The sequence below is a fragment of the Aegilops tauschii genome, chromosome 4 (genome assembly GCF_002575655.3).
Source record: "Aegilops tauschii subsp. strangulata cultivar AL8/78 chromosome 4, Aet v6.0, whole genome shotgun sequence".
Classification (NCBI taxonomy): domain Eukaryota; kingdom Viridiplantae; phylum Streptophyta; class Magnoliopsida; order Poales; family Poaceae; genus Aegilops; species Aegilops tauschii.
Window position 1 is genome coordinate 373,215,010 of NC_053038.3, and position 14,195 is coordinate 373,229,204.

The following is a 14,195-nucleotide window of genomic DNA, read 5'->3' on the forward strand; positions in this document are numbered from 1 at the left end:
TAGACGGCGTGAACGCGACGGGGCGATACGCTCCAAGAGGGATATGGATGAGTGGATTAATCAAACATGGCGATCTCCTGCGCGCTGGTACCTCAGCATTGCTGCAGACGTGAGCACTCACGTATGAGCCAAACTATTGCCAACAAATAACTTAGCAGAACACATGGAATGCGTGTTCAGAAAAAATGCAAAGAACGGGTGCCTGTTGTTTCACTATGGTATATTTTCATGTATCCTAGATACACCGGAAAACAAAAATTTACACAAACCATAAAAAAAATACAGCACTACTACTTGCTACTGATTCACACAGTTCAAACCATACCATACACAATACCAAAAGAATCGTGGGGTAAAAAAAATTTGAGCCTACAGTTTACAACAGCCTCTTCACAGCTAAATAGTTATACAATTACAATGGGATGTATTGCACAGCCGATGCAAGAACTGGACACCGGGAGTAACGGAAACCTTCCAAGCATAACCAGTGGAGCAGAACGGCGCAGGCAAGATGGAATGGAGTGTCCCAAATTCCTATCCACCCATGTAAACAATAAATTGAATGGCCTAGCCGTATGTATAGCAAACAAAATCAGCACACAAAGACCAGCAACAATATCACCGCACACTGAGGGTTGGGTATGTCCTTGCGTCCACAGGACAGCATCAAAACTAACCCGCGTTTCATTCTCAGGCCCATTTGCTCCACCCAGCTCTTCAGAGTAGTATGTCACAAGGTTCATGGCTATCACGAGCTCACATACAAAACAGGGACCAGACCTGCCATTTTCCCATCCCTTCCTGGTCTCTTTTTCTTCACCTGAGCAAATAGCAACGGTTGCACATTTGAAATTGTTATCATCCACAGCCAGGGAACAAGTTTAAATAAATGGTGAGGTCATAATAACTTACATAGTACCAACCATCAACCTCATATTCAATATCCACATCTTCTCCAGAGTTTAAACTCAGCTGAAAACAGTTGCATAAATTAGTACCTCCGTTCCAAATTAGTTGACTTGAATTTATCTAGATACGGATGTATCTAACACTAAAACATGTCTACATATATCCGTATCTAGACAAATCTGAGTCAACTAATTTGGAACGGAGGGAGTATGTGTTATCTTCTTTGCACCCCAAGACAAGAAAGAAGAGACAGCTTGATTATTTTGACATTCGCATCCATTCAGTTTTGGAGCATAAGTTTTTTTTTTAAATTAACCGGCATGCTAAAGAATATGCGGACAATACTTTCAACCAGTTAAAAAAGCACAATAACAGCGTCAGATGAACACACCAACTAAATTTAATTTAGGAAACTAATAATTATCTCTCTGGAAAAGAAAACGTGTTTTCCAATAAGCAATACCCCACAAACTCAGGAGAAAGAAAAGCATTGGACTTCAGAAAGTTATAAGACGTAGCCATGAATTACAGCCTCCATACCTCATCATCACCGCCTGCTGTGAAGTCATACAATGCTTTCCCAGATTGAGGGTTCCCGGAACTCTTCTCAACATCCTCGTGGGATCCAGATCCAGAACTTCGACCCCCACGCCCCGCGAGGGGGTTGTCAAACGACTCACGCTTCTGTAGGACAGATGTTGAATATGATGGTGGTTCTTCACGTATCTGACACAAAATGCAAATGGATATAAGGAATAGTCTTCTTTAAACAAATGGCATCTGAAATCACAGGGTAGAAGCAGCAAACAAAAGATACTACACCAATACAATACTTGAGGACATGCTTGCAGAAACTGGAAAAATATAGCTTTTATAATATCCAAATACTGAAAGTTCGATTATAATTAAATATGAAGTGATTTTACTGTAACTCGTCTGCTCCAGTATTAGTTGAAGCTGATCATAAATTATATGATGCTTCCAAGGATGAACACAGGAGCCACCCAACCAGTGGTGAGACCCCAGTAGCATCCTAACAGTGAAGGGAACACAGGCAATATGAGCGAGGCACAAACTGGGTGACTTCTTGTATTCCTCTGGCGCCTGTGTTTTCTGCAAAGTGTTTCAAACTGAGAGTGTATCTGGTGCACCAGGTCTTCTGGTGCACCCAGGTGCATCCAACCACCCTAGCACCTCTAAAAAAATCAAGTTACAAAATTTTAAGTCTAAATTCAAAACACAGCTCAAGAAACAAAAAGACAAATTGAGTGTTGATATAATTTACAGCCCAATCTGGATTAGCTACTATTTGCGGTGCAAATTCTCTCTTTTGTTTCTCAAGGAGTATTTTGGATTCAGATTAACAGCTTATGTCACAGAACATAGATGTTGTGCCTATGTCCTTGATTCAAAAAAATAAATTAAAGAGACCACCAGGGTAGGAAAAAACACAAGCCCTGGTGAACCACACTTTTAGTCTCCAGCTCTAGCTGGTGCAGCGCATATAGCATGCAACGTCCATATCAGCATACACATTTGAGCCATAGGATTTAAGAAATGATTTTCATAGTTAAGTGCATAGTGCTCTTCCCTAAGACAAACATTTAAACATTACAAATATGATATCTGCATTGTAAGATGCAGTAACAGAAACAATAATATAATGGATGAAGCAAAATACCGTTTGTTGTGAAGCCCCATAACTTGGTGGTTTTGAACTAAACAAAGACGGGTAGTTCATGCCACCGAAATGGGATGATATGGACGTCTCCACAGAACCAGTTGAGTCAGGAGAGGACCCACCAGAAGACCTCCCATCATCTTCCTGCAACATATAAAACAAAACGAATTACTTATCTTTAATTTTTAAATAAGTATACGGAGTAGAGTGGTTTGTCATAAAACTTGCATCCACCTCTTCAAGAATTGTCTTGGCCCACATATCATCATAACCGACTGATGGCCTAGAATTCATGTATTCCTCGTCATCCACATCAGGAGCATCAGTTCCAGCACCAGAAAGGAAATCCTTGACCTATTATATGATCAAAGAAGAAGGAAGCAAGTGTATCAAAAGCAACATTCTCTAATTGAGCACAAGCAATGAGGAAAAGGGGAGCTGGTACGGAAATGATTAAGCAACCAGGCTATCTGCCACAGTTAACAGCAAGCCTTCTTAGCTGAACTGATAGGTATCAGGAACCTTTATGAATCAACACAAAAGATGCTTACTTTGTCCACACCTGGGGCATCGTTTGCCCAGGCATCATCTTCCAAACCTGCTGCCCAGGCCATAGCTAGATCAGGGTCAATTCCGGATTGCATAGTACTGGTCTCTTTATGTACTTCTTTCGACTCATACATCAGGTCAGATATTCCAGTAGCAACAGCAGGGTCACTTAGACCGACCGATGCACTAATGTTATGCCGATTGCGGTAGATCTCAATTAACTTGGCACTGTACATAAGATTCAACATCATACATGCATCCCAGCCAAAAACAAGGGGAAACAGGCAGGCCATTTACACTCAACTTTCTCTTATGGAATGCTACAACATTTCTCTTCCTTATGATACAAATACGATAGTCAAGCAGATTTCATGAACTGCACAAGCCAGCAATAAATAGCACTTAACCTACACCCTAAGCAATTACAAATGAAAAATTGCAGCTTATTCAACAGCAATTCAGAACTTAATTCCAAATATTGTATTTTCCAGGGTGAAAGACATTTGAGAATATAGGCCTTCGCATACAGAGTTTAAATTGCAAACTAGCAGTACGTAAAGAAAATTATGTGGATCAGAAAGCTTTAAATTAAAGCTGATGGCTAACTAACATCAAACATTTTTGTCGTAGGGCTATGATCACTACAAAAACATCATAACATGTGAGACCTCCCACTGTCTCCCGGATGACATAAATGATTGAGAAAAGAAGTTACAAATAAAGGAGGATTGCTAAGACTGTCACTTTGGATTAAGAAGAAGAAAACCGTATGGTACAGCAGTGAGGCCCATATAAAGTATGGACAATAACCAGCAAGTGGTGGTCCAACAGTACACTTAATTGCATCATATGGAGCAAATGATCCAGCTTGTCCAAGATAACCCCCCCCCCCCCCCCCCCAAAAAAAATTCTATTGTATGGCGCCAAACAACACTAAAGATTTAGCGGATGGTAAAGTTTACAATCCTTAGTGATGAATTGTACAGCTCTAACTTCATAGATGACTTCCACAATGAAGTAGCACTTCAAATCAGGAGCAAGAGCAACTTGACTGCACTAGTAGGAAATTAAAACCCCAAATATTACAAATACATACCTGGTAGGGCCTAAAGGCAAGTACTTAATCCTTGGAACGAAACAGAATAAACAAACGAAATCAAGAAGCCTCTCATGGGTTTCATAAAGTTTCTTGAGTTCATCATCACTCCATTCTTGTTTGCTATTATCATGCTGACGGATGTCCCTACAAAAATCCATAGAGCAGCCATTTCAAGGACAATTCCAGAGCAGGCAAGAGGAATTTTATGGACAACATACCTAGCAAGGTCGTCTTGAGCTTTATACATCTCATCCAAGACCTTGAGCATTGGGCTGATCAAAGACCCAAGACCAGTACCACTAGCACCTTGGTTTTCCCCATTACTTAGCTGCAATTCCGAAAAGTTTGACTGCACACCCCCCAGACTCAAAGCATGAAGAAACTCATATATCTGTAGTCTATAAGGTTCACCAGACCTTATTGCAATGGTAGTTAGGGCCTGGACAGCAGCTATACGGATCTACAAAATGTAAACCATAAGCTAGGGAAAATGCGAAGGCGTGTATAAGGAGATGCAGTACCATCTCAGTCTCACTCGATCAAATTGCCAAGTTAAAGGGAAGGAAACTAAAAAAAAAATCAGGCACATACCTCCCAGCTGCCACTAAATGCACACCTTTGGAGCCGCGTCAGAGCGCTAGCAAGTGTAGGGTTACGGGAGCTAGCTGCAGCAACCATTTTATCAGCATCAAGCATCATTAGAGCAGTACCAGGCGGCGTCGCAGATTCCCATGCATACTCGGATGCAGCATAGTTTGCATTTTCTCCCAGAAACCAAACCTGTTGATCATATGAAGGGCCAAAACATAAACATATTTTGATTCCATGCTCAATGAATAAACTAACCAAGTCAAAGTTTTGCTCTTACAGCAGCTTGGACTAATCTTTGCAGTGCCATTGCAGATTTTGGATCAGAGGCGGATATCATATCAACAGACGTGAGGACAGACATTGAACCAGGCTGAGGTGGTGGCAGATCAAGGACAATTGTCACAGCTTCCAATGCTGTATGTTTCCCATCTGGTCCTGCTCCCACAAGGCATGTCTGGGAAGACAAGAATTGTTATTTTGTACTCAAGTTATTAGCCCCATTATACAAAAATGTCATGGAAACTATTGCATAACATAGCACCAAAATGCTGTAGAAACCAGGGATTATATGATACAATACGTTGCAGCTTTGCAAATGACTTCAGATGGTTGGGGCCCCTTTCATCAAGTAAACCTTGGCGGTTCAGAAAAACATTAGTAAATATTTTATGAAAACATGCCTACCTTCCATAACAGTTGTAGAACGTCAGCATCAATCTTTCCAGGAACTTTAGTAGCAAAAATTCTAGCAATCTCAAGCAGAGTCACAGCCATATCAGGGGTTGCCTATCATGTAAGAACAAACCAGAATAATAGATCACTCAACAAAAATCCATAAAAATGAGAACATATTACAAGTAATTAAAATAATAGCTGCAAAATGCATATACTCTTAACTATAACCATAAAACACATAAACAAGGGGGCAAAACAAAAAATAAAAATAGTTTAGACCATATTTAATTGCAACAATAATCCTATATAAAAGAAGGCAGAGAAATACCAAGATAAAAAAGGTGTCATAATATATTATTTTTCGAAACAGTGTTATTCTAAAATAATTGAAACGTAAGAAACTCGAAGTGACTACAGAAAGTTAAGGTTGCTTCCAGTTTCAAAATGATTTCAGGCACATGGCTGATAAAAAGCCATCAAATGTGGACGAAAGAGCACCTTTATAAAAATAAAAACAAGGCAATCTGCATAATATTTAACAGCGAAAGGGATACAATACCTTGAACCTAGCATGTAGGGTTAGCAGGACATCATTCAGTAGAGAAGAAGGCCAGGCTGGGTCAGACAGCTCACACGCAATTATAGATTTTAGTTCATCGAGGGACTCATGTGGATTTTGCATCCATATCAAAGCTTTGATGACCATTGCTCGAACATATACGCACTCGCATGCTACAGTTGTCCGCACTACTTCCATTAGTGATGCCAATAACCCTGCTACTGTGTCCATTCCACCATGTCCATTCGACAGTGGCTTAGCTTTCCGGGTGGCTACAACATGCACCAGAACAGTTACATGATTTATTGCAAAATGAAATAACATAAAGCATAAGACACATAATTTTATGCCAAACAAAACAAGGGAGGGGCCTAAGGTAACTCACTAGTGAACCTCTGTAAGCATGCCCGAATACATTCGGAATCATGCTTATACAAGAATTATTGCCAGGTTTGATTTTAAAAGAGATGTTTAGACATGATATTTACCAATCCTATATACCAAAAAAGTTGATCCCCACTAACTCCAATTCTCTCAACATGCAACTATGCCACCTCATCATGTCTCCATACATGGGAGAACACCTATATTAACACGCACGATGCATGCTACTCATATTCAATACCCACTAACTTCAATTCTCTAAACATGCACCTATGCCACTTCATCATGCAAGAGAAAATTCTCATATGACGACCAAGCACTATGCATGCTACTCGTATCAAGAAATATTCTACACCTATAAAATAATCAAATACAATAAGGTATATGTATTTTAGTTTCAATTCACATATTGTTAGTCTAATACTAATGTTCCATAGACCCAATTTCACTGAAATAATTGCAACCAATTCCCGCAGCAACGCGCGGGGTATCATCTCTAGTTTCCTAGTTGTCCAGTAAACTTGGCCCGGAACGAATTGACAGAACCAACATGCATGACTCCGACTCAACATTACTTCTAACCAACGTAAAGTGCATGTGGTTTTCCATGTGTTCATATGTAACTGAATGACTCGGCTCTATGATAGAATCGTAGTACCTTCAGGTTGTGAGTTCTCATCAGAATCAAGAGATTCGACATTATCTGAATAAGCTTGAAGATTGGCTCCCTCGTCATAAGCACCCAAAGAGTAAGCAGCTGCTCTGCTTTTACCCATTTCCTGGACTACTCTTGCAGCGGCATGAAGAACAGGGCGAGAAAAGCTACGGAAAGAGCTCTCCAGCCTGATAGAATAAGAACCAAACGGTAAGCATAGAGGAAAACAGAGAGACCAACCAACCACTTGAACATCCATAAAAAGATACGACAAACCTTCTCATTACAAGTTTGATGAGGGGTTGAGGACGCCTTGCTTTAGAAGATTTTTCACTAGCTTTTGACAGAAGACCCTTTGATGCTACAGATGGGGCCTCAGGCAATTTGAGAATTTCTCTAGTTAACCGGATCCATCCGCCAGCTCTGTCCTCAGTGCTGCAACACATGAAAATTGATTTAACAACACAACATGCAACTCCAACTTTGGTACAGAAACACATCACATCAAAGAATAACTTGATGAAACATCATTGCCACCTTTCTGTGTTGTCAACTTTTCCCAGAACACAGAGTATTGCCTCAAAACAGACCCTGTCACTTGGATCCAAAAGGAGTTGATAAAGGAGAGAACTGTACTGTGATTTTATGTCAGGCCTCTCTGTGTAAATCATATTATGTCAGGGGCACAGATCAATACATGCACTCTGGAATTGCAAAGTGGACTCGGTAAAAAAACAAAAGCAAACTGCACTTACCATCCAATACACGTGCCCTAGATATTGAATGGCACAACTTTGCAAGGTAAACTCTTGCGAGAACATCATGCAGATGAAGGATGTCCTGAAGAGCGCCTGTTCCAATTTGACAGGTCACGCAATCAAACGAGTGACATCATTTTAGTTGACAAAACAGGAAACGATCATTTATAGACAAAGGCAGGTAAGAGCAACTCTAGCAGATTCGGCAAAGGGACCCAAACTCCATAATAACTGCCAATATGGAGGATATGAGTGGGAAAACACACACTAGCAGATTCCCAATACGTGCCTCGGCCTCCAAAAAATATGGAGGGAAATCCAAAAACTGGGTCCTAGCATCCATATTTGGCTGTGGCGGGAGGGAAGTTTCATGGCAGCCGTTCGCGTCTCCACCTGCCCGCACCCGCTGCCACCATGATTTCCCGCCACGATCTCCTGCCCGCAGCTATAAAAGCCGCCCGCTGACGCATCTGTCGCCACTCCTCCACTCTCCCCCACTCATCTCTCAGCCTCTCCCCATCCCCTCCACAGATCCACCCACGCCATTTCCTCCGCCGACGCCATCCGCCTCGCCACCCCCTCAGGAGCATGGCCGCCGTTTGGCTCCGCTGGCCTCCAACAGAGGAGGAGCTGCGATGGCAGCAGGAGACGACCTCCATTGAAGCCATGGCCGCCGCTGTCAAGGAGGAGGAGCAAGCCGCCGCTGAAGAGGAACACGACGCCACCGTTGAGATTGTCGGCATAGAGATCTTGGATAACAAGGATCCCGTCATCCAGCGCGTGCTTGCGGAGTCTCGCGAGACAGCCGCCAACGTCGCGCCCTCACCTGTAGGGACTAGGGAGGCTTGAGACGCCCCCCACACCGCCTATCTCGCCCTACCCGCCTCAGTTTTCAACGAGAACGCGGGCTGGGCAGGATTCAACAAAGCCTTGGCAGCATTGATTGCGGTGGATGCCAAAAGAGCGCGCCATCTAGGAAGGCACCGCCCCGACGCTGAAGAGGGTGCCTGGCCGGCATGGGAAGCTGAGCCCCCTGCCCATTTCCGCGCTGGCAAGGCCGCCTCCCGCGACTCCAAAGCCACATCCAGCATCGGCAAGTCCCGTGGCATCTAGTTTAGTTATCTATAGTTGTGTATGAAGATTTCCCCTTCTCTAAAACGCTGATATGTACAATGTCGCTAAGGCGCCTAATCCCCCCCACCCCCACCCCCCCACGCCCACACACATATAAATGAACTATTAGTTTGCAATGTTATTCAAATGTTTGAGGTTGATCTGACCGAAGTTCAGTTAAAAATCTATGCCAAATATTAGTACAAATTTTGAGTTGATGCAACAAAAATGAGTGGGCAAATTATGGAGGCTGCATTTTTGAGAATCTGAGTTTGCACGTAGGCTCATCAGCCTCCAAAAAATCATGGGGTGCACTCCCAAAACAGTTTTGGAGGCTGCCAATTTGGCGTTCTGTTAAGAGTTGCTCTAATGCCCTTCGGTCTCAGGGTGGAATCAAAGCTATTTGTACACAATTATACTGTTGGTGAATTAAAAACCTCCCAAAAAAATGGTTATCATAGTCCAAAACTCAAAACAGACAATTTATTGCACTTAAGGCAACCTAGATCCTCGAGTATCACTGAATTGCCATTTTAAACCTATAACAAGTGATATTATTGCAACTGCCAAGAAGGAAACGTTTTTCCCCAGGTAACTACTTATCCACATAACATTTTCATGTGGATGTGTATCAAGTAAATGTAACTTATGGATCTACGAACTGGAGATAACATGTATGCAGTTATCCAGAAAATAAAATTCCTAGCACTACCTGTACTTTGAATACAGAAGGAGTATCAAGAAATATTCCCTAAAAAGGAAAAAAAATCAAAAAGTATTTGCGGAAACTTAATTCTTCAAACTAAGATAAATTCAACTATAACTGCAATTCTTGAATCGTACAGGCACACAATAAAGTTATCAATTACTCCCTCTCTGCTTGAAAAGAAGGCGTATAAGTTTTGTCTTAAGTCAAACAGTGCAAAGTTTGTAGAAAAAAACTATCAAGAACAACAATACTAATTTGTTATTGCAGTTGTTGATAGTTTTTTTTTTTCTGTGTGTATAAACTCAGTCACTTTTGCACTGTTTGACTTTAGACAAACTGTATATTTGTTCTTTTCAAGCACGGAGGGAGTTTTACATAAGCTGAAAGACCAAGCGTATTTATGTTCAAATCAAAAATCAAAACTGGACTAAAAAACAAGGATAATGAAGCATACCACCAGGTTGTGCGTTTTTGCCTGCAAAACATCAAGTCATACATGAGAGTGAGAAACTACAGAACTAGCATCAAACCAGATGAGTTAGAAATTAACTAAATGTACAAATATTAACTGGAATTTCTATGTTGACATCTCTATTGTTGCCCACTTTTTTGAGCATATATCATTCTAAATTATAACGATGTATGGCTTTTATCTTACCAAATAAAAATAGAAATTTCAAACAATTAACAGCAGCGAAAACTAACCAAGCGCCATTGCAACAGAGTATGGATCTCTAACAGCAATTTCTGAGATTATTGACAAGGCATGCCTCACTGCAACTGGGTCAGAAAATTCAATCCTGCAGTTGTATCACGCCGATGAGAACAAAATGACAGTTATGCAGCAGCATGTTCCTATTAACTACTATTGGCAGATGACGATATGCGACAGTACTATCATGTCTGTAAATTCATTGCAAAAGCAGACAGTTTTCTGTACAGATAGACAGCAAATTAACTCTTAATTTTGGCACATATGTTAAAAGATAATAAATTTAATACAGAAATAGAACAGAACATAATAAAACAATAAAAACATTAACTACATGAGTCATGCATCATTCTTCGTTTCTCACAAAGAGATACTATTGCAACCAAAGAAAAGAATCATGAAACAATGCTACAAATCGTCAAATCTATTTGTGTCCATGTGAAGCACCAACCTCTTGGGAATTCATGGAATAAAAACAGGTGCAAAAATGAATACAAGATGGAAAATAAGACTAATTTATCTTCCCAGAGACAATAAGGTTATACTCACCCTTGGACAGCTCGGTGCAGAAATGCTGGATTACCAGGATCAAGTGGAAGTCTTCTCAGGGCACTTAGAGAAGCATATTGCAAGTTACTTCGTAAAATAGACTGCCAAATTGATACAAGAAAAACATAAGGATAGCTCGCATTCATAATAAGGAATCTCAAAATATTTGAAGTCCTGCCATCATGTTTGTTGTTATTTAGCTATATAAGGTAGAAAAAGTGTCAGATGAGGTATAATGAATAAATGTAATTACTAAGTTTTAGTGCCCATCATTAGGTTAGGAAGGTACATAACGGGAATACCCCTGCGCCTCTTTGAGAAGGGTTGGGTGTATATACCCACACAAAAAGTACTTAGCAGTGTATAAATTAAATGCACACTCTTGGATCCAACTAGTACCTCCTTATCGCCACCTTGCTTGGTAAATATCCCTTTCTTCCGTTTTTGTTTAGTATCTGCGACCTGAAAGCATCCAAAATATATCATAAAGAGAACACTTGTGAGCTTTCTAGCCAGAGTCCAGGGACACTGAAAAGGAGCTCAAAGAAGTACAATGTTGGCAGTTGGGGGACTTGTATAACGAACCTTTTCCAAAATGCCAAACACAATCTCACTAAGCTTCTCCAACATCTCGGAACTGCTTGTAGAAGAGGAGGTTAGGGCCTTCAGAGCCGCAAGTCTCCGCGCATGAACTTCAAATATCAGAATCCTTAAATTAATAATTAAGCACAATAAAAAATCATTTGCCACAACTTGAAATGAGAAGGCAAAAGGCTGAAAACATTTGGTTGACATAAATATTTCTTTTTTTTGTGGATCCTAACATGAAGATATTTGAAATGCTTCTTTGGTCATAAAATAGATGGCCAGTATGCCTACTTTCAATTAAGACGTTGCACAAACTTGCTCGGTCATAAGGTGCCATTTTTATTCAGGACATGATTACCAAGAATATGGAATTCCAACTACGCCTCTGCAAAATACCTCCATGAGGAGATCGGTTTCCAAAAAGTGAGGTCATAGGGTTTGAGAAAAATAAACATGACTAATTTTGGTGCAAATGGGGAACAGCACCGATGAAATATTGGTAATCAGTAGGAAAAAGCTGTACCAGGGCACAGATTTTGCATGCTATGATTTGATGTACACTGAGATCACAGTATAGAAGCTTACACTCAACATCGTCGCTGGTGGATTCTGCTGAAAGCTGATCAACTATTCTGGGCACAACATCTGCCCGAGTCACTCCTCCAGCAACATCAATGTCCGCAAGAGCATCCCAATTTGGTGTGGGGATTCCACCAGCAGCACTTAAACCCTGGGAGCCATTATCTGACAAAATTCGTGCAAGATAATAGTACACATAGCGCAGAACATTTCTGTCCTCACATTGCTGATGGAGCTGTAAATACAGAAATAAACTTGATGTAAGAGAAAAGGTAGCTGAAGTAAAACAAAAACATTAGGCTGATGTTAGTATAGACTACGATAGGTATCTAGTTTCAGTTACAACTGAAGACACATATTTAAGTATCATGGCAGAATTATGGGAAGGGCGCATTTCTTTTCCTTTTGTGAGAATGGAAGGGCGCATTTCCCTTTGTACTAATTAAAATGGATGTCTATGAAGAAATATGGAGGCTGATTTCAGTCTTAGAACACATATTCTGAACTTGCCGGGAGTGGGCTCATTTCCCTTTGTACGAACTAAAGGGGATGCCTATATAGGAATATGGAGGCAAAGAGACAGCTACGGCACTAAAATATGGCATACTTACCATGAGAAGAGATGGAGCCACCGAAGGATCCACAGAATTGTACACCGCGAGCTTGGGGAACACACTGTTCACGAGCTGCCTCTGGGATTTTTTCTGTACAAAGTAGTGCAGCAGAGAGCAACTTAAGCCAACAGATCCAAGCTCACGACACGCAATTCGATTCAACCGAAGCAGCACAACGAACCTGGTCGCACGTCGCCGCAAGCTCGTGGATGCTCCGCGCCAGCTGCGAGTACGAGACGGGCTGCAGAGAAACAGAGAGTTCAGCATGAGACCGGAATCAGAGTGCGTAGAGCGTAGAAATGAGGGACGCAGCGGCGTAGGAGACGAGCCTTCTTCTTCCGGTTGCGCTGGGGGAGGGCCTTGACGGGGTTGAACGCCTTGGCTGCTGAGATGGTGTCGCTCTGGATCTGCATCAGGGTCGCCCTCTTCGACTTACGATCCGCTGGCGCCGGCGCCGGCGGCGGGGCAGGCCTCCCAAGCGAGCCGCCGCCGCCCGAGGACGGCTGCTGCGACGACGCCCCGGCGGCCGGGGCGGCCGACGGATCCGAGGTGATGAGATCCATCAGCGTCGTCCCGGAGGAGTCATGCCCGGAAGACATGGCCGCGGGCGTGGCGGGCTCGCGGCCGTGCTAGTGAGATCTCCGGCGAGCACTGCGGTCAGGGTGGGGAGCAATTGGAACGGTGAAGTGCTGCGAAGAGGTGGCTGCTGGATCGCTGGATCCAACCGCCAATTTGGATTTGGTGGGTGCTGTGTGCTGGTCTAGCTGGCTGGGCTGGTCCGACCGAGCCGGTGTTGAGAACGACCGACGTCTTGCTGACCTTCGAGACGGACGCGGTATTCGTTTGCGGATGCGTACGGACGATTTCAAACCGAATTTGAACAAGCCGGCTAAATTACATGCAAACTACTCCCTCCGTTTCTAAATATTTGTCTTTCTAGAGATTTTAACAAATGACTATATACGAAGCAAAATGAGTGAATCCACACTCTAAAATATGTCTATATATCCGTATGTGGTAGTCTATTTTGAATCTCTAAAAAGACAAATATTTAGGAACGGAGGGAGTAAACGATTTTCATCTAAATCGAAGTACCTCATTGCATTTTCAATGGCCATGTCCCATGTAAATTAGACCCGCGAAGTGAAGATGTGATACGTTCATTTTGCATCATGTTTTCCTACGGTTATTTATATTGTTTTAAAACTACTTTTAGGTGTCATTCTAATGCATTTTCTCTCTTAAACTATAAATTTTATCAAAAAAAAGAGATTGCCTGCAGCTGGAATTCTGGATCTGAAAAGAGGTACAGCAGAGATAGCTTAGCTATTCTACGGAGTTTCAAATGGCCTGAAATTTAACGGAGATTTATTTTAAAATACATAAAAAAGAATACTGGAAGAATAATCACTATGAGGGGACCCACCAGTGAGCCACGCCACCTGAGCTTGTGGGCCCATCAGCAGGCCTC

The 14,195-nt window shown here is 42.0% G+C and overlaps 1 protein-coding gene across 1 annotated transcript; it reads right to left on the bottom strand.

Moving 5' to 3' along the window:
• Nucleotides 1-151: 151 nt before the first annotated feature.
• On the bottom strand, nt 152-13,499 carry LOC109778549 (uncharacterized). Its single transcript, XM_020337113.4, has 25 exons — nt 13,054-13,499; nt 12,906-12,965; nt 12,722-12,814; nt 12,117-12,345; nt 11,529-11,635; nt 11,343-11,405; nt 10,944-11,044; nt 10,388-10,482; nt 10,137-10,157; nt 7,858-7,953; nt 7,640-7,760; nt 7,379-7,537; nt 7,106-7,290; nt 6,064-6,335; nt 5,514-5,615; nt 5,107-5,283; nt 4,830-5,018; nt 4,457-4,698; nt 4,236-4,382; nt 3,142-3,367; nt 2,825-2,944; nt 2,591-2,734; nt 1,450-1,635; nt 913-972; nt 152-820 (listed from the first exon to the last, which is right to left on the bottom strand). The coding sequence occupies exons 1-25, from the start codon at nt 13,321-13,323 to the stop codon at nt 749-751; spliced, it is 3,537 nt and encodes a 1,178-aa protein (XP_020192702.1). The 5' UTR covers nt 13,324-13,499; the 3' UTR covers nt 152-748.
• Nucleotides 13,500-14,195: the final 696 nt, after the last annotated feature.